This window comes from Zeus faber, assembly GCF_960531495.2.
Source record: "Zeus faber genome assembly, chromosome: 12".
NCBI lineage: Eukaryota > Metazoa > Chordata > Actinopteri > Zeiformes > Zeidae > Zeus > Zeus faber.
In genome coordinates this window covers 12,583,074-12,603,747 of record NC_137196.1, presented here as the reverse complement: position 1 = coordinate 12,603,747, position 20,674 = coordinate 12,583,074, and the positions used below count along the sequence as shown (strand labels likewise).

At 45.5% G+C, this 20,674-nt stretch overlaps 3 protein-coding genes across 4 annotated transcripts; 1 reads left to right on the top strand and 2 right to left on the bottom strand.

The window, feature by feature from the left end:
* Positions 1-2,093: 2,093 nt before the first annotated feature.
* LOC307238359 (zona pellucida sperm-binding protein 3-like) lies at positions 2,094-4,817 on the top strand (the record flags this gene model as incomplete). The annotated part of the gene is made up of 6 exons (XM_080011292.1): positions 2,094-2,483; positions 2,906-3,021; positions 3,185-3,288; positions 3,380-3,557; positions 3,654-3,771; positions 4,769-4,817. 6 exons carry the CDS (start codon positions 2,094-2,096, stop codon positions 4,790-4,792), a joined length of 930 nt encoding a protein of 309 aa, XP_079867418.1. The 3' UTR covers positions 4,793-4,817.
* Positions 4,818-7,969: 3,152 nt separating this feature from the next.
* arl14 (ADP-ribosylation factor-like 14) lies at positions 7,970-10,902 on the bottom strand. The gene has a single exon (XM_080010686.1). The coding sequence runs from the start codon at positions 8,661-8,663 to the stop codon at positions 8,052-8,054; it is 612 nt and encodes a 203-aa protein (XP_079866812.1). The 5' UTR covers positions 8,664-10,902; the 3' UTR covers positions 7,970-8,051.
* Positions 10,903-11,776: 874 nt separating this feature from the next.
* Positions 11,777-20,455, bottom strand: ppm1la (protein phosphatase, Mg2+/Mn2+ dependent, 1La). Of its 2 annotated transcripts, XM_080010559.1 has the most exons (5): positions 19,830-20,455; positions 15,770-15,944; positions 13,679-13,840; positions 13,141-13,445; positions 11,777-11,915 (listed from the first exon to the last, which is right to left on the bottom strand). In XM_080010559.1, the coding sequence occupies exons 1-5, from the start codon at positions 20,229-20,231 to the stop codon at positions 11,811-11,813; spliced, it is 1,149 nt and encodes a 382-aa protein (XP_079866685.1). In that variant the 5' UTR covers positions 20,232-20,455; the 3' UTR covers positions 11,777-11,810. The 2 variants fall into 2 exon arrangements, with proteins under 2 accessions (XP_079866685.1, XP_079866686.1); XM_080010560.1 differs by lacking the exon at positions 11,777-11,915 and having other exon boundaries at positions 13,089-13,445.
* Between the last annotated feature and the right edge of the window lie 219 nt (positions 20,456-20,674).

The window sequence follows — 20,674 nt, the reverse complement described above, 5'->3', positions numbered from 1 at the left end:
TATTGAATTGTTAATTTATTAACCTTACGATCGTTATCCTTACATCGCGATGATGTTTTAATGTTGTCTATTTATAGAGAAATAATCCTATTTATTTTATTTTATGATGTATCATTATCGACTATGTCATGATACTTTCAATCATATTTATTCATTCATCATATTTATTTTATTGTGTCTGGGATTGGTCAATAAAAACTTTTTGGCATACGCAACTTCTCTATACATTTATTCCAAAATATGATCTTTTATTGTGATTTCTTTGGTTGTCTTGCAGCGATGTTACCCAAGATATATTTAGGACTTTCGTCGAATTATAAAATGCACATGCAAATGTGGTGCAGATCTATGGTCATCTAATTCATGGTCTGAAACATTGATTTTATTTTCCTCTTTAAACAACTAATAGTCGCTTTAGTTCGACTTTAGGAAGCAGATATTGGGTTTGTTGGACTTGGGTCCAAATTACTTCGCAGCTGACATTATGGCCACAATGGAATTTTTATGGTGGCCTGCAGTGCACTTCCAGTAAGTCAGCAAAGAACTAAAAACTCAAATGTGAGCTCCAGTAGAGAACTGATTACTGGCATTTGTTATTTGTCAACACATGCATCTTTGCAGTTTATCAATGGCAGTTATTCCATGCTCTATTTCACAGAAAGCCAGTTGAAGATGGATGCACTTGTTGGTAAACCATGAAACGTGTAGTGAAACATATAGTTCACTCTGCAGGCTTTAGGTTCCCAATGCAGGGTGGAGCTTTCCGCCTTACTCACCTCAGCAGTATCAGTTGAGCTGAGGTGAGAAAGTCCTGGGAAACCAACTTCATGAAACCACTCCCAACTTCATGAGGCATACCAAACCACACGTTACAGAAAGGACGGGGAGGAGTCAATTTGTTTTATTCCTAAAAAGAAAAGGTCGGGTTGTTATGGGTGTTTGTGTGTGTGTGTGTTTATATATATATGTATATACAGTATATATTCACTGAGAATTAGTGTCATGGAAGTAATAACGTTTCAAGAAATTTAAAAGAAAGTGTTTTGCATTGTGCCATTTTAAGATAAATATCAACATGAATTAAAAATAATAGGCGGACCGAATTCACCAGGCCAAAAATAAAGTCTGATCAAACTGAATAAATTTGCTGTTTGAAACAATTAAGTTTAAAAGTTTTTCGGCGCTTTTGCTGCCACTTAGTGGTGGAAGGAGGGATTGCTGCTTCGTGGCCTGCTCAAGGAGGCTCTATCGTACATGATTTATGTTGACAAGAGGAAACTAGCGACCGATTAACTAGCAACTATTGAACTCTTAACTATAACTATGACACCACCTATGGCACTTTTAGGAAATGCATGAGCAGCTGAACACCCATCTGCAGAAAACAGTATGCACTTCATGCAGTCATCGAGGCTCTGTTATACCAGAAAGTACTTTTACTTTTAATACTTTCAGTGCATTGAAGAGCAAGTATTCATATACTTGTGTTCAAGTAGAGATGACAATGCGGTACTTTCACCTTTTCAAGAGTAACTCAGTGTCAGGGTATTTGTACTTTCACTAAAGTAAAAGGTTTGAGTAGGCCGACTGGTTCCACAGCTCCACCACTGCTTTAGCCCCAACCTGTAAAAAAGAAGAAAACAGAAGAACAAAAAAAACAACAATGGGGGCAACTATTTTGTTCTGTTTTCCTCTTTTTTTTTTTTTTCCCTTTCGTTAATTTATTTCGAATTTCTTTTTGTGTTTGTTGTCAGGATTTTCCGTCTAGTTATATGACGGCGTAGTCCGTCCGAAGGAATATGTATCTCTGAACGGAAGGAATTCTGGATCACAATTCACTCATAATCATGACGAAACCCACGAATGGACCACAAATAGATATTAAGAAATAATAGAAAACAAATTTGTGGATTTCCTTCCATTTCTTGAATTGTGCTACGGAGCTCCGCCACTAGGGGGCGCAGCGGCGCACCTGTCCGTGGCTCGTTCGCGCCGTGGTGATTATTAACGCGCTCCACGTGTGTGGCGTCGCTTCCACTCAGGTGCAGAAACACTATCCCCGCAAAGTTCGATCTCAGAACCCAGCGGCAGCCATGGACCCTCAGCTAGACACGCTGTGGCGGATCATCGCAGCTTTACTCGCGGTCTCCGCGGTCGCGGAGAGCCAGCCTCCCTACCGCCAGGGCCCCCGGAGGGACTCCCTCATCCCCACCCGATTCACGGTCCACAAGATCCCACCCAGGGCCACAGAGCCGCCCGCGCCGGCCCCCGCGCCGCGCCGGGCCGTCGCCGTGCGATGCCACCCGGGCTGGATGGAGGTGGTGGCGCGGGCCGACCTGTTAGACACGGGCCTCCACGTGGACCCCAGGTACCTCCACCTGGGCCCGGGTCCGTCGAGGACGGGGGAGTGCGGCGCGGTGCGGTCCGCGGAGGAGGAGTTCAGCCTCCAGGCCGGTTTGATGAGCTGTGGGACTCAGCTGTCGGTAAGTCGATCATGGTCTGATGGGTTTGGTTCCAATGCGCAATGTATCTCAATCAGACAAGTGTACAAAACACACATATAAATGCATACTGATTTCACAATTTTTAAAGAGGAAAATCATTTTATAATGAAAAGATAAAAAATTAGAAACACAAATATGAAAAGGTCAAGAAGAAAAATGTTACATATCAAGGAATCTGTTTTTTATACCTCAAATAACAATGTGAAATGTATCTCAATCAGGAACACGCAATTAACAGGCTAACCCAAGTTAAAGAGGAGGAAATAAATAAAACTGACAATAAAATAAGTAATATATGTTGATGTGATTCTTCCCTGTTCAGGAAATGCGGTTAATATCAAATCTTTGTTTTCTTGGCCTTTGTACCTTTTTTTTTTTTGGTGCTTATTGTTTTGTCCCAGTCCACAAATGAGCACCTCATCTATTCTAACGTGCTGGTCTACAACCCCGAACCTTCCCCTGATGGTGTGCTGAGACTGGATGCAGCGACTTTTCCAGTGGAGTGTCATTATGAAAAGTGAGGTTGCACTTGGCGAGCTACATTCTGCACATGAATAATTTACCCTTTCCCATAGATCCCATCATTTCTGTTATAATTATCTATGTCAAGAAGGCCTATAAAAAAAATACAAGTTTTTTTTATTAAAAATAAAAAAAGAATAAATCATGCCCTTTTTCAGGAGGTATTTTGTCGATGGTTCTGCCGTGCAACCCGCTTGGAGTCCTTTCAACTCCAAGGCTGCTGCTGAGGATCAAATAGACTTTAACCTGCAGCTTATGACGGGTATTGTAGTCTTTCTTTGCTTTCCAAAAGCGAACAAAAACATCAAGTGTCATTTATCCACCCCCGGTGTCAATTCTTTCCTTTCTTGTAGACGACTGGCAGTTCGAGAGGGGATCAGGTGTCTACTTCCTGGGCGATCCCATCCATCTGGAAGCCTCTGTCGTCATGGGCCAGCACTTGCCCCTGCGGATCTTTGTCGACCATTGCGTCGCCACGGTGACGCCGGAAACAGACACTGCCCTCAGATATGACTTTATCGACCGTCACGGGTGAGCTCCTGGAAACTGGTGCCGTGGCTTCCCGCCGGAGCCGGCTTTGGCCTTAAAATGATGTCTGTCATCCATATTGTGTGTCCTCCCCGCCAGGTGCCTAGTGGACGCCTACATGACCGCCTCCAGGTCCCGTTTCCTACCCAGAGTCCAGGAGCACAAGCTGCGCTTTTGGCTGGAGGCCTTCAGGTTCTACCAGGAGTCCACCAGTCTGGTCAGTTCCAGTCCCCCCTCTGTCAGTGTTTTTGTTTATTATAATTGTGATGCTTGTGGGACTTAGGTCGTTGATTTAACTCCACAGATCTACATCACGTGTCAGATGAGAGCCGTCCCGGTCAAGCTGGCGGCAAACTCCCACGGCAGAGCTTGCTCTTTCATTAACGACAGGTGTGAGATTGGAGCTACTTATCTGCAGCGCTGAAGTCATACACTGCGTGTGTGTGGACGGCCTGTTTTAAAACCGAAAATACATTCTCTGTGAGATTAATTATAACTTCCTCTGTTATGTTAGTGTAAATACCTGTTTCAACACGAGTATCTTGCTGAAGTTGTTTTTTGAGCGCCACAATTTTGGGTAGTTGTGACATGTATTTTTCAAGTTATCAGTACTTTTAGTAGAGCAAGTGCATTTGTCCAAACTGGGACTTTCAGATTTTTTTTTCCTTGAGCTGAAAAGTTTTTCCAAATTCCTTTGAGCCAATTTTGTGTAGCATCCATTTAAACTTTCAGTTATCAACACAAGAGTTAGTATTGAGCTCAATGTAATGTCACCCCTTAAACTTTTCCAGTTTTAGTTCAGAACGGGCTGCACTGCGGACGTAAGTGACTCAGTGGCAGAGCCCTGAAGCCACGCCCCGCTCTCTTGGTGTTCGCTGTTTATTGAAAGTTTATTATTATAGGTGTCGCGTGTTCAAATTGCACCAAATTCTACACTGCACGTCCTTGGGTCTCCAGCCATACACCCACCAAGTGTGAGGTAGATCGGCTGGACGGTCATATTCCTTCCTTTAGTTAGATTAGATGACAGGATGTGTAAAATTGATATGACCTGTTGACTCTCTGTATTGATGTGTACAAATGTCATTTTTACCATCTCACATGGCCAGACTTGTTTATTTCTAAGATTCGACCTGATTCATCAACACTTGAGTCTTGTACTTTCACTATAATGGAAGTCGGTTTTACCTTTATATGGTCGTGTCGTCAACCAGGTGGATTTCGGTGGACGGGAATGACCAGGCGTGTAGAAGCTGCAACACGTCGCAGGGGATGGAGCCCGAGCTCGCAGCACCTTCACCGCATGCCGCCCAGAGTCCGCGGGGCAACGCTGCCTGGAACCGACCCGACCCGGACAGTTATTCCTACTCCCCTCCAGGTGCTGGTGCCCACCAGACCCAGCACAGCAAACCCTCGCCTCCATCCTCTTATGCCAGCGTGATGAAGAGAGGAGCCGTCCCTCGAGCGAGTGGGTGTACTAGTTCTAAAGTTCTTGGTCTGATATCTACGCATTTAAATCCCGCCATAAGATCCCTTTTTAAGGTCAGTTATTTTGTTTTCCCCCCACCAGAGTTGACCAAGGACGTCCAGTCGGGGCCTCTGATCATCCTACCCTCCGTTCCCTCAAAGGAAACGGTTTCCATGAAACCCCTCCACCATAAGACTCGTACCGCAACAGAGCATAGGCTGACTCCAAAAAGCTGACCCAATCAGACTTCCCTGTGACTACAACTGTCACCATATTGACGTAGCTGCTCACGGTGTTCGATCGAGATCAACGGACTGGACTGTTTTGTTTTCTTTGGAATTAAATCATTTTACAACAAACTGTGTTTTTTCTTATTTGCAGCTTTGGTAATAAATGCTTAAACCTTCATGGGGTGGAGTTTAGTGTCGACCTTTGTATTGTTTGACTGTACACAAACACAGCTGGCTGAGGCATAAGCATTTTGACTCCCCGATTATAAATAAATAAATCCGCTTTTGTTTTCTAGTCGGCATCCTCAGTCTGACGGCAACAGGAAGCGTGGTGGATGGGGAGCTACTAATGAGCACTTTATACATGATCATAAATGCACTCCTCACAATATTGATTATGGTATGATGCCATGTAAAATATTAATGTTGCCCGTTGCATCCACTGAGTTCGCCTTGGGCGGTCCTGTTTAAATTTGACTCAATCTTGCCAAGCAACTGCAATGACTGATTATGGGCTGTAATTGAAGTGACAATTTATTAAAATATGGTTTGAGTGTATTGGAAAACGCATTGCTATGTTCTGAGCGCTGTGCCGAATGACCGCCCAAATCAAATGATGTATAAGAGTTAAATTTCAGTAAATTTCAGCCCCTATATAATTGCAGTATGAGTGCATCATGTTTTAAAATCTGAATTAACTTGCTTGGGGTTCAAATCCCTCCAATCTGATAGGAAAAACTGTATTTACAGAGCATTTAAATTGTACGTTTTATCTCGACGAAGGTTTCACTGCTGAATTGGAAGTCATGAAATAACTTAACGTTAACTATGTAAGACGAATGCGAATCCTGTTTTCACTTGGGTCTTAAACCAGTGCTTTTCATCAATTTGACATGACTCGCTGAACTAAATGAATCACGCGAGTTCCTTTCCCGAAAACCTGATTGCAATCTGGCGTTAGTGCGGTTCGGGCGCAAGGCCAGCGTCGGCTCTAAGCGGGATGAGTGCATCTTTGGGAGCTCGACCTTGTTTCGTTTTCGAGCTTTGCCGAAACCACCATTCGGCCTTTTCCTGTGGCCAGACGACTCCTTTGCTCTCACATCGTTCGTTTTCGAAGGATTTCATGCGCAGCGGCGCCATTTCCTGGACGCCCCTGTTTACCTTGATAACCAAATGATGCAGCTCATGGAACGAGCCATTACGTCGGGCATGGCGCGTTCGATCAGAGAGCCTTAATGCTTCCATTAAGTGCCTCATAGGCTCAGGAGAGTGGGACGAGGGAGATGAATTCTTCATCTTACGTTATTTGTTTACGGCATTTTGTCCATGGTGCGGCTGCAGCCTCGGTCCTGCATATAAAACCTCTTGAATCTTGAACCTATTAGATGCACACACTAACGACGGACTGCAATCCGCTTTCCGTCATGGATGTCTCATTGGGACGCTGACCACCGCCCTTGGAGGGTGACCTGGACGTTTTACTGACACCCTTTGTCCTGTCTTCCAACATGAGATTCTTCTTCAAATTCCACACCCTGGCCTCCGCCCTGGCGTGGCTTTTTGTGGGCACCGCCGTCCACGCCATCCGAAGATGCGGACCCCACCTCTGTCGGCAGGACCACGTCTGCTGCGCCCAGAGGAACAGCACCGTCACCTGCTGCAGGCAGTTCTCACACGGCACTTACTACACCATGGCCACGATAACGCGCAAGCTCGCCGGAGTCTTCATCCTCATTCTCCTCTTCACCGTGGGCTACCTCATCCGCAGGCTGTTCTGCGCCAGGTCCGGGGGGCTCGCCGGCACCCAGCATGGTGGCCACGTGTCCGTGCCGACCACAGCCTCCAGGGAGCAGCTGGTGGACGCCTGCAGCCCCGTGGGTCCATCCGCGTCTCCTTCGCTGCCCTCCTACGAAGAGTGCACCTGCAAACAGCTCCCGACCTACGAGGAGGCTTTGAGGGACACGAGGATCAGCAGGTTGGAGACACCGGACCGGGTCCGAGGCACAGAGGCGACACCGGGATCGTCCTGAAACTACTGGAGTTATGTATGCTCCGTTTTTTCTTATTGCAATGAATAACAACTCAGGACTGTCCAGTATCTCGCTGATATTATGTCTAGGATATCTCAATAGATATAGATAGATCTAGATAGATATAGATAGATATAACTTCTGCCCCAAAATGAACTGAATTTTCCTTGAGATGTGGAGCATATTAAAGTGGAAATCCATGAGGTCTGTGTCGGATGGATTACGTTACAAGTCCCAGAATTCCATTTGAAACGGCAACCAACGTCCGAGTTTACTCCTGTCCACTCTTCCCCGTCTTCTGATCGAGTCAATTTTTTTTCTTCATATTTTGCTCCTATCATTTTTGTGAACGTTTATCCATATCAACAGTTAATTGACCATAAACTGACCATAAATGTCCGCCTTTCACTTTCTGTGTGTGGGCGATCAGTGCTTGCTTGCCAGGAAAGGCGGACCCCGCCTCCAGCAATAGGAACAGCATACAATCCATTAAATAGCCTGATTCTGATGAAGACACAGCTGAATAAATATGAAACAAAATAAATATCAAGATAAATATCAAATATGGGACTTTTTCCACAAAATCATTTTTCGGATCATGACTTTAATGTGGTGACGTTTAGAAATGGTTACACCTACACCGAGTGTTGCCTTGTTTAAGCATAGACATAAAAAAAACCCCACAGATATTTCATACTTTAAATGTATTGCTACAGTGCCAATAAAGTATCTTAAATCTTGCCAGTTGACAGTTGAATCAGTAGTGTCATCATGCACGCCGGGTTGACTTGGCCTTGAGGTAGTGTACCGTGTCTCTGATGTTCTCTTTCACCGACTCGGGTTCAGACGGGAGCCTGAGCAGGCGGGCCACCCTCTTGAAGCCCTCCTCCAGGCCGAAGCCAGTGGAGGCCGAGCAGGGCTGAACGAACCAATCCCGGCCGGAGCACATCTCCGCCAAGTCGAGGCGCTCCGTCAGTTCGGTGACGGTCAAGGAGCCGCTCACGTCCTGCTTGTTGGCGAGCACCACCACGGGACGGCCCTGGAGGTGCTTGCTCCTAAGCGTCCGCTCCAACTCTCGGCGGGACTCGTCCAGGCGCCCGGTGTCCGAGCTGTCCACGACAAACGCCACCGCCGCTGCGTCGTGGTGGAAACTCCTCCAGTGGGGACGCATCCGCCGCTGGCCTCCGACGTCCCACACGGTCAGGGCCACGTTCTTCCCGCCCTTCCTCGCCGCGATCATCTCCACGTTGAACCCTATGGTGGGCGTAGTGCCCACGCACACGTTGTGTTTCAGCTTGTAGAGGAGGGTCGACTTGCCGGCGTTGTCCAGGCCCAGGAGCAGTACTCGGACCTCGGAGTGCTTTGACGCCGGATGGCCCATGGCGCCGGAAAAGTGTCTGACACACACAAGGAAGAACCGTGGCGCTCATGCACAGTCATTTCACTTTGGTCCGGGACTGTTTACTCAGTGCGTTGCCCGGGGTTACTAGATAAGATGTGACACAGTAAAGACTATAAACCTTGCTCTGGTGGATAATAAAAAACATGGGCCAAAGTTTAGCCCGTGTGAGGCAAGGGTGTGGATTCCAGTGGGGGGATGTTACAGCTCCGATAATCAAAACCGACCAATACGAACTCTTTATCTTTAAAGCTTTGAGACAGTTTTTATATGGATACACAAGGGTGCAAAAGAGGAGTAAGTGCGGTGGAAAGCTTTGAGGCGATAACCCGCTATTAGTGCTGCATTTCTGTTACTATCATAGGATAATAGGGATGAAGTACGCAAGTGCAGGGCTTCTTTAAATATCTTCTGGGAATGACGAATCCTTACAAAAATGAAAATTTTAGAGCAGCGCAATGATGTGTTACAAACGTGGTGCTTTAATTATAAAGTCAATCAATGCGATGCCAAACCAGAAACTAACATTTCCTTCAGAGGGTGGGCCGTCAACCTCAACCACTGATGTTTGACCCAAAGTTATACCCTTGATGCCAATGATTAAACACATTGCACAATCAGTGTCTCAATTACTAAATATTAATTTTAGATCCATGATTTTGGTGTGAATGTCTATAGGTCAGATAATTAGGATTTATTTGAGTTTTAAAGCTTATAACATGTAACATGTACCAACCCTTACAAAGGGTATGCTTATATAGTCCTGTTTGCTCTGTTGGGGGGCACTCTAATAGCACTCTAATCTCACACTAATATTAATATCTGTGAGTCATATCTTGATTGTAAAAGTGCATTCCGTGTGATGGGTATGCGACTGTGATGAATCACATTTACGCTCCATCCAGTCTATACATTTAGTTGAACTCTTTTCACAAGACATGTTGAGTTTCAGGCATTAGAACATTTGCCATCAATTCTGCTCTTTATCACTGGAAAATCTGTTGGGGAACTGAAAATTGAATAACACAATAAAGAAAAGTAAAAGTACAATCAAGTTGGGAATTAAAAATAGATTGAAATGAGCATGAACAACAAAATCATGTAGCCCATAAATAGGGATAAATAAATAAATAAATAAATAAATAAATACATAAATAAATAAATAGGCCTACAAGTAGACACATGGTAAATAAAGCCATACCATAAAGGAGATATGTTTAAATGTCTAAATGTTTACATGGGAAAACCACCTTAACAGAAACTTCAGAAACTACACCCAGGACCATGAAACCTTCCCCACATTTCACACTTCCCTTAGAAAAACAACAGTGAGTGGAGATAAAGTTGAAAACACAGAACACTTTTTTTTTTAAATAGTCATTGTTGTTGTGACTAGAGACTATTTTATTTTTATTATCGCTGGCAGTGTTTTCACTGCCTTATTTAGCATTTATCCATCTCAAGCATCATCGCGTTCTCGCCGGCGTCAACATCAACATCAACTTCTTCCTGAGAGCCAGACGGCATGACACAGCAGACACGCCTGGTTCCTCTCATGGTTCCTCTCTCCTTCTCTCTCACTCCACGTTCAAAACCGAGAGCTTTAAATAAATCAGCCGGACCAACTCATCCAGGTGTGGGTCCACCTTGGCGCCGGTGGCTTTGCGTCGGATCGGCCGGGGGTTGCATCTCAGTGACCTCAGGGGCCCGGGGCTCGAGGGAAGGACGTTCGCGTCCGGCTGCGGCACACCTCTCAAGTCTTCTTCGAGAAGGAGACCATCGGCCCTTCTGGTCTTCAAGATCTTCTCCACTTTGTGTCCCTGGGCTTGACCCACACGCCGCCCGTTGGGTCGTCCATCAGGTAGACCAGGCCTCCGGCGTCACAGCAGCCTGGATACCGGGAGTGGGACCTCGTAGGCCTGCTGTCCCATTCGCTCAGTCTTGTGGGACGTGGATCGTTCACCGTCTCCTGGATGCAGGGAGCTGAGCCTTCAGGTCTCCATTCATTCATTTTCTCACAAAATGAAATAGGTTTGAAGATCTTCCGGGCTTCCATGGATGATTTAGAGCCACGCTGTCCCATTGTATAGGTCCGTCGATATCCTTTAGGCTTCTATTATTATTATTATTTTCTTTGTTTGTTTGTTTTGTTTTCCAGAGATGTGTCGGTGGCAGTGCTTTTCAAGACCACTTTTGCCGACTGCCTCACAAGTTTCCTCCAGCCCTGTCCTTGTCTCATTTATAAGGATCCGGGCGGGGGTTCAAGCGTTTCCCGTAAAGCGGCATCAAGTGACGTTTGGGTTACTAGTCAGATCGTTAAACATTTCAACGCGTACGGCGTTTTTGGCACATCCAACATATTACGGCATCCGTGCCGCTCTAAGTAAAGGCTCTCCACCTGCCGGGGGACGTCTCGGTTGTCTCAGTTGCCTGTGCAGTTCCTGGCATGTCTGAGTCACCGAGTCATGTCTGCCACGTTAGGGTGCAGGGCGTCGGGTTACAGCACACCAGCGGCTCGCGGCACGCGGAAGCATTCGGAGCGCGTCAGACGCGTCCCAGAAACGTCTCCATGACGTTGCCGTGTTCATGGTTCCCCGAGTTCACCCGACTTACATACACTCAAACTATTTGAGGCAATGAAGGCTAAATTAAAGTTGTGGGCCGACGCCACTCTATTCACGTTAGAACAATTTCAGTCAATGGTTTCAATGTTTTTTGAGGCTAATGCGTTGACATATTGTGTAGGCCTAATGTACAAAAAGGGTGTCAAAGACACGTCCCGTGGGCCAGAATGGGCCCCTCTGCAGGCCGAATTTGGTCCGCGGGCCAAAGTTCGGGAATGTGAGAGCAGGTTGAAAAAAAGTGAATATTTCATTATTTATATTAAATAAATATTTAGCCTGAAAAAGCTAGTGCATTGGTCTTACAATCAATTTAACACAAAAGCAATTTAAAATGACTTTGACACCCCTGCTCTAAATTATTTGTTACAGTAGGCTAAAGATGAACGAGACTACACGTGGACACTGGCATAATAATTACACAAATTCTCCGTTAGATATAAGAGGCTTCATGAACACACAAGAAAACCACACTCACATGACATGAGATTCCATTTTAATACTGGGTTTACATAGAGAAAAACAAAACGTATACATCGGGTGTTTGGCAGGCATCTGTTGAGCAAATAGGGGAGACAGCTCGCCAAATCAAAGTCATCGGTTTGATCAGATCCTGCCGGGAAAACATATCAATAAATAAGGCATTAAGGTCAATTGTTAAATAAAAAAAACCCAAAACAAGATATTGTTAGCTTATCGCTTCTTTCCGCTCGACTGATGCACAGGAGGTCTAGCGTGTGTTTACGACAAGCCGATAACATTCCCGTTGCACTGTACAGGTGATTTCCTTTCTGAACAGATGTGGAGGTCTCGGGCCGTTTGCGTCTCCTCCTCCTCCGTATGCTTTTTGAGGATCAAAGGCAGCGGGCAGCGTGCGCGGATACATACGTTGGCTGCTCGTGGTCGTGGAGAAGCACGTGCCCCCATGCAGAGGGTGAGCAGGCTGATATGCAACAACTAGGGACGCACCGGTACCGTGCCCGGGAGTTTCTGTTACGGGTGCCAAGTAAAAGCTCTTCAATACTTGCAGACAGCTGATACGAACACTAAACATTTAGTGTCCAGGTCAAGCTTTGTTTAAACAAAAATCAAATATCACATGAGAGGGACACGGGGAAAGTAAGATATCGGGTATCTGTGCATCCCTTTGTCCTCGTAAGAAGTCGTAAATTAGAAAAAAACAAGTCTCAAACGTGCATCTTTCTTCAGGACCGTATAGAATGTGTGTGTGTGTGTGTGTGTGTGTGTGTGTGTGTGTGTGTGTGTGTGTGTGTGTGTGTGTGTGTGTGTGTGTGCCCCGCTGCATTACATCAACACAGCCACTGGAGTCTTTTATTTCAATACGTATCACTAGCCAATCATTAGTTAGAATATTGAAATTTTTAGCCTGTAAAAAGTCTGCAGGGGAGCCGTAGGGCAAACATGTCTGTCCAGTAAACAGTTGATCGATCACAGTCTTGATGTGCTGGTTAAGAGATATTCCCTTGATGACAAAGGTAAGCTGCTAGGTATCTTTTAAAAAAAAAAAAAAAAAAAAAAAAATGTCCCCCCGACATTACTTGAATCAATGATCTTTGCAAAAACCCTTCACCTTCAGTTGCGGATGAATGGCATCTATGCATTTCTAATGGTGTTAATATGAGAGCGCTGGGGGTCATTTGCTACCCATGTTTCCATGGTGTTGTACTTCCTGTTTCACCCAGAAGGGGGAGACAGCCTCACCGCAAAAAAAAACAAAAACTGATGATCCCCCCCCCCCCCCCCCCCCCCCGCCCCCAAGGCTAAATTCACTCCTCTGCCTTGCTGCCGGCCCCGGCGCCGCTCTTGAACTTCACTACCATGACGGTGATGTTGTCGGGGCAGCCCCGGTAGAACGACTGCAGCACGATGCTTTTGGCGCCGTAGTGCGGCTCGTCCAGACGCTCGCGCACGAAGCGCACGGCCTCCTCGTTGCTGAAGGCGTCCCACAGCCCGTCGGACGCCAGGATCATAAACTCCGGCTGCAGTTTGTCCAGGTCAAAGGTCACAATGTCGGGGTCGGGGATGACCACGTTCAGGTTCTTCAGCGGATAGTCGCCCAGGGAGCGGGACATCGCCAGGATGCCCTGGACCCTCCAGGATCCGTTGAAACTGATGAAGCCTCCTGGGAATTTTGAAGGTGGAAAAATTCACATTTATTCATTAGTATTCAAACCGCTATTTTATGAATTTGTTTAAATATCTATACAACTTAGCAAAATAAGACCAGGGATCAATCAAATGCAGTATGTGCTTTGTGATGCTATTCCAGTAATGGCCACCAGATGGCATATTGGGCATCATAACTTCATATCTTCAGTGTTTGCTTTGTATTTCTGTGTTGTTGCTCCAACATACCTGCCCTCTTGATCCTCTTACGCTCTTTAAGCTGGTACGGTTTGTGATCATGGGACAATGCCACTGCGTTGCCGTCCTTGTCACACAAAACACCGCGTGAGTCCCCAACGTTGGCCACCGTGAGCTCCCTGTCGGATAAGAGGGCCACGAGGCACGTTGTGCCTAGAGGAGATATAAGACAAATAATAATAATAATAATAATAAAATAATAATAATAAATATATACAGCTGCAGGCAGCAATACACAGGGTCCAGTTTAGTGGTGGTGGGTGCGTTTTACAGCTTCCCGGGTTTTGTGAAATGAAGCACGGTTTTCCGGTTCTCCAGTTTTGCTTGAACGCAGCATGGTTGCTGATTTCTTCAGTACGTTTATTTATTTATTTTATTTTTTTTTAATTTTAAATGGGGTGACTGACTTTGACGACTGGATTTTTGGATAGTGGCTTCTTTATTGTCGTAGAATTCCAGTGATATTTCTGTGGGTAATTACCATTGCACGGCTTCTATTTTTCTTACGCCACCTTGGATTTTGAACTCATCATGCTCGCACATTGCAGTATTTGAAGGATGCTCAAACCACATTTCAACGATTATTTGCTTTAATTTATTTTATTAATCTGGTGAAGTAATGTGGACCACAGCTTTAAAATATCAATCGAAATGATCTACCGACATCAATCAGGTAAGAAACTATATAAATATACACGTAAATCGGTAGTTTTGTTATTTCTAAAGACTACACAGGGGCCCATTTCACGCCGCCCTATGGACATGGTCCAACTGGACATTCTCAATTGGAATTTGTACATTTATAGTAAAACATATGATGACGTCATAAAGCGTCTTACTGTAAATCTCATCTCGTTCAATTTAGAACGAAAAGCCTGACATGTCAGTTAACCAGAAACACTGAATATTTCGGGTCAAATTTGTTCGGTTTTTCACTAATATCTGCTCCGTATGTGGATCAATTTGGATAAAATTTAAACCATGAGATCCTTGTTATATAGCGGTTTAAACGACACCTGTTTCTAACTTACACGGAAGTAGGCATTTCAGATAGTTTTAGCTGGGTTTTACAGTTTTCGGCGTGGTGTACTGGCTGACGGTCTTAAAATCGCTCCATTTGTGGTCGGTTTTTCGGTGATATCTGCTTCGTTTGTGGATCAATTTGGATGAAACTTAGGTCACAAGGTCTTTGTGACAGCCCGGTTCAAACAAGACATTAACTGTGTTCTTGTGTTATGTAGAAGTTGGTTATCCAGATAGTTTAAAAAAATTCTATACTAGAATTTGGGGTTATTTTTCCTCTTACAACAACAATAAGGGGCTGCTGTAGGGGCTAGACCCCTAATAAAATACTGTATATTTAGTTTATTTCATATAATTACTTAAATTACCACATTGGTATAATGAATAGTCACGTATCAAGTTATGTGTTCATCATCGCAAAGTATATGCAAGGGATTTGGGTTAGTGTCCTGACTTTGTAGTTCTTGACATACAGTATAATAGCCATGTCTTTAAAAGGGTATTTTTCACGTTGATACAGAAGTTTATTGGTTATTGTTATTGTTTATTTATTGTATATTTGCCAATTGTTTTGTTTATTGTTTAATTCTGGGTCTATTTTTTATTATTTATTGATAATTATTACATTTATTGTACATAGCCAATTATAATGTTTATTGTTAATTTTAAGGTATATATTTATTGTTTATTTGTATTGTTTATTGATAATTATTACATTTATTCTACATAGCCAAATATTTAATGTTCATTGTTAATGTTTAAGTTTATTGTATATTTCAATTTATTTTACATTTTTATTCTTATTACTTTACTACTATTATTATTGAGTATTGTTTTAATGTGAGGTGCTGTAACACTGTAAGAGGGATGAAACAAATACATATCTAAATCCATCCATCGGGATAGTGCGTGAGGCGGTGGCTGACAGGAGGGAGGTAAAGACACTGTTCGACAAAACAAGGCGTGTCAGCTGCAAAATAAATATAGATCAAGGCCCAGCGCTAAACATCCTGCATTTCCACTGCTATAACCCTCGACCCCGCCCTCCACGCCGCTGACCTGCTTCGTCGTGATTGGCCGAGAGCTTGTCCAGCATCTCGCGGTCCACGGCAAGGATGCGCTGCTCCAGGATGCTGGCGTAGGACAGCGCACTCTCCCGCTTCTCCCTCTCGAACGCCTGCAGCTGCTGCTTCAGCGCCTCCGGCAGGTGGGCCTTGGCGAAGTCAGCTGCAGCCTGGGGGGGGGGGAGGGGAGGCCGTTAAAGCCTCGAGCGCTCGCACTTTGTACATAATAATAACTTAGAAATAAATAAACATTCGTTTTCTGATTGACATGTAAGTAAGTCGTGATACACTTCTGTATTTGTAGCACAAGATCTCGCTCTCTCTCTCTCTCCCTCTCCCTCTCTCCCTCTCTCTCTCTCTCTCTTAAATAAGTCACGTATTACAAAATAATGTTATAAACATTAACCTTGGATATCACCATCTTCACGATCAATACATTGTTATTGAAGTGAATTGTGTGTTTTTTTCCACACTTTTTCATTCAGGAACATGGTAAATGTCCAGCTGAGCAAAGTAGTTCAGCAGTTCTCCAACAGCCACTAGGCGGGAGGCTCCGACTGTGGATACGATCACGCATTCGGTGTGAAGCCAGCTTAACAACTCACACACGAGGAAAGAGTTTGTTAAGTTGCGTCTCTGATGTGGTTATTCCTCTTGAATTTCAGACCGTGAATGTGTTTGGACATGGTAAATAAATCCGCTGAAGCCATCCAAAAATTGTAAAAACCCCAGCTAAGAGACGTCCTCAATTGCTCAAAGGGCAAATAAGGCGTCTGTGCAGCAAAGTAAACAAAGGCGCGTTAAAAATACATTTGATGCATATTTTCAGGGCCAGGACGCAGCGCTGTGCCAGGGACAAACTGTTCCATCCGTCCACGTTGTGGTGCTGGGAGGGGCAGGGCGGGGCGGGCAAGGGGCCAAAGGGCCATCGGGCACAGAGTCATAGCAATTAGCAATGAAATCAATATTTACATAGACATCAGCAAACACATACTTACAGACATAAATCCAGAACTTTCCACCCCAAAACCACAGCCGGCTGGGGGACGTTATGGGCAACCGTGATGGATAAATATGTTTACGAGTTCAAAATAATGAAAATAATTTTTGGCCCTCAAAGTCAAGAGCCTTTGCATTCGATTTCCAGTGAATTCTGAAACCCGGCACCATCACGGTCCATGGTAAGAACACACCCTGGTCTTAACGCCACATTCATAACCCTGCGCTCGTTACCCATTCAGAGATATGGCGATATCAGTAGATTAGATTCAACTAATTGTCATTGCACAGAGTACAAGTACTGAGGCAACGAAGTGCATTTCTCTGCATTTTACCATCCTAGGCACTGACGTATCTGGCAGTGGGCTGCCATGTAGCGGTGCCCGGGGAGCAGTTAGGGGGTTAAGTGTCTTGCTCAAGGACACATCAGCACGGTACCAGGAAAAGCCGCGGATCGAACTGACAGTCCTCAGATTACTAGACGACCCGCTATGGCTCCTGAGCCAATGCCCCCATAGCTGCTAAAAATTGGTGCTCTATTAGCAAACGGGCGCGAGATGTTGTATGTGTCCCCTTCTGTGTGGAGCAGCTGGGTAATTCCACGAAAGGAGCACATTTAACATTTTGAAATTTGGATTTGCAAACTGATTTATACACTGGATTGTAAATTCTCTCACACACACACACACACACACACACACACACACACACACACACACACACACACACACACCTTTTGGTAGGTACTAACCACTGCATACCAGACCATACAAGACCTGCCGTTTTGGAGATACTCTGACCCAGTCGTCTCGTCATCACAATCTGGCCCTTGTCAAAATGGCTCAGATCCTTACGCTTGACCATTTTTCCTGCTTTCAACACATCAACTTCAAGAACTGGCTGTCCACTTGCTGCCTGATATATACCGCCTCTTGACAGGCGCCACTGGAACGAGATGAGCAATGTTATTCACTTCACCTGCCAGTGGTTTTAATGTTGTGGCGTATCTGTGTGTGCGTAGAGAGAGACAGAGAGAGAGAGAGAGAGACATTGTGTCTTTATATTAACATCTCAAAATATGATCGACCTCTTATGTATTGTACTCTTTTCATGGAAACGCTCTGTATGGATTTCTCTGTGTTGTAGTTTGACCTCTTCATTCCTACGACAGGAAATTTCATAGAAGCAATTATTTTGAAGAATGTCAGATTGTGGTGAATGGAGGGATGCCAGGGCACACAGGAAGGTTCAATATTTGATTTGGGGACAGGAATGGACGGAGTGGTGGTTGAGTTGAGCAAACTCTCCCTCCGCCTCCATCCGTCTCCGTCCTTCACTTCCCTCTCTCTGCACAATGCACAACAACCTGTAACTATTTGAACAACTCTTCATTCAAACTTGAAATACATGGACACTAAAAGCTCTCTCTAATTCTCCATTTTGAAGCCTGCTGTGAAAATAACCAGCTCATCGGACCTTGGTCAGAAATGAATGCACAACTTAGAGTACTTCTTTTTATTTTTATTTTTTTAACATAACAAAGTCCAAGCTGTAGAAGTCTCTCGTCTGTGAGGAATGTGCATAGGGAAGCCCCCAAAATTCCAAATATCATAAGGAAAATATAATGTAATAAATTAATGTTTCATAGAGAATGGAGCTAACAGAGTGCCTTATTAAAATGATAGAAAATACGAAAAAAAAAAAGAGGACATTTGTAAAAAGTCACTCAAAAAATCTAACTCAAAATAAAACACCAAAAAAAAAAAGAATCCATGAATCAAGCTTGTTGTGTTTAATGTTAAAGGGGATTAGGTCAGCCATGCAATACGTCCTAAATGGCAAAACTGTGGGATCTACAGCTGTAGAACGGTCGTATAATTATCGACTTACAGACGTTTCATGTGAAAAAATACCTATTGTTTCCCTGTTTGCATAATATAGAATCGTAAAAACTGTCTATCTACTTCCATTGCAGAGAAAAATGTATTTTTTAGAAACGGATGCTTATTTTTTATTTATCTTCCTGGTCTGTGTGGGAGGATGATGTCTAAGTCTAAGATAAGGTCTAAGTCTTTCAAGAGATGGAGCTGGAGAAGCGAAAAGGGGAATTATTTCAGAAAGAGGTATAAGAGGGATTTGAGTGACTCCCAGAAAGATGCTGAGGCTCATTCGGTACTCTTTATGAACATGTCTGCGGCCGGCTGGTTGGGTTTGGGGTTTAGGGTTTGGTTGCTCCGGGGGGAACTGGAACCTCTGGGGACAGTGGTGGGACAGATGGTTCATCAGGGGACACGTGGTCTGCAGGCAGCCATGAGAATTCACTGACCCCCCCCCCCCCCCAGTGAAAAGAAAGGCAGACAAAGCCTTCACACCCATGGGTTGACACCCCCCACCACCCACCCCAAACTCTTGTGCAGGGGAGTGCAATAAATCCCCATGACTTGGGGCCAACAAGGTACATCTTAAGGAACACAACACAAAGGAACATAATAATAGTGACTGACTGACTGACACACACACACACACACACACACACACACACACACACACACACACACACAGTAGTGGAGTTGAGTAAATGCACACGTTTCACAGTCAGACTCAGGCGAAATAAATATATATATATAAAATACACAAATCAATTTTTGAAACGTATAAGATACAAATTCTGCTGCAGACCAGCTGCAATTAAAAAAAAACGGACAAAAATATCACAACAGAAAACAACTCGCCATCAAGAGTGCAACTGAGTTAATGTATATGGGGTTTTTTTTTTTGGAGGAAACGCATCATAACAAAATAAAACAACATAAATTAACAATTTAGCTGCGGACCCCCTGCAATCTCTCCTAGGGCGGCGAGAGGGGCCGCGGACCCCAGTTTGGGAACCCCTACTCCAGCAGACAATCGCTAATGAAGGAAAGCGCCGATTATTCCAATTCCACAACTAATCATTGGTGGTTATGCATTGACTGAAATACTTTGCAGGTATTTTGGACACATCCTCCCCCCCCAAAAAAAAGAGGCACCGGGCCACGCGCGTCCCTCGCACTCACCTCCCCGCCGTGACCGTCAAAGATCCCAAATATGGACGGGTGGCTCTTGTTGGAGATGTCGGTGCGCACCTCGAAGCGGTCCTCCATGTGGTCGCGGCGGCCCTGGATGGAGTACACGGCCACGTTGTGGCTGCGGAACTCCCAGGTCTTGGAGAACTCGGCGTCCAGCACGCTGAGCCCCTCCGGCCGCTCGTTCATCATCATCATCTCCGCCACCTTCCCCTTCACCATCTTCACGGCGTCGCGGCTCGACTTGACGATGGTCCTCACCTCGTCCGTGTGGAAGAAGTAGCTCCACAGGGCCAGGCTGAGGCACAGCAGGAACAGGGTCTCCGGCCTGAGGAGGAAGTACCGCATGATCCGACCGAGGAGCGACAGCAGCGTCATGGTGTCTCCTGTCATCACACGCACCGGCGGGCAACGGGGCGCAGATCAGGCGCAGAGAGGCCCCGCGGCCGCGCCGGATCTCCGCCGAACGCCCGCCGCCAGGGGCTCCGCAGCAGGGGGGTGAAGTCTAGCAGGCGCGCAGTCCATCGCAGGCGGCGGGATCCGGGGTCATACCCACCCGTGACGGCGGCGACGGCGGCGGCGGCGGCGGCGGCGTCGTCCTCCTCCTCTTCTCCGCTGAGCAGTTTCTTCGCCGGTGGCGCGAGATTCGAGAACGACCCGTCCGTCGCGAATGGGTCGCTCTGGACGACTCGAGTCACTCCCCGGCAAAAGAGCCGGTTCGTTCGCAACCCCGTGACCGCAGCCGTACACGGGCGTTCTACCTCGGTCTGACCCCCCCCCCCGACTCACGACGCGGGTGGGGCGAGCGGGGCGAACGTCCCACACGCAGGGGCGAA

Coding starts and splice junctions, on each gene's coding strand:
- arl14 (XM_080010686.1), bottom strand. CDS start 8,663: ATGGGCCATCCGGCGTCAAAGCACTCCGAGGTCCGAGTACTGCTCCTG.
- ppm1la (XM_080010559.1), bottom strand. CDS start 20,231: ATGACAGGAGACACCATGACGCTGCTGTCGCTCCTCGGTCGGATCATG. Junction 15,945..19,829: donor TTGACGGTCACGGCGGGGAG/GTGAGTGCGAGG, acceptor CCCCCCCCCCAG/GCTGCAGCTGACTTCGCCAA. Junction 11,916..13,140: donor CCGACAACATCACCGTCATG/GTAGTGAAGTTC, acceptor TTTTCCCGGCAG/GATCTGATCAAACCGATGAC.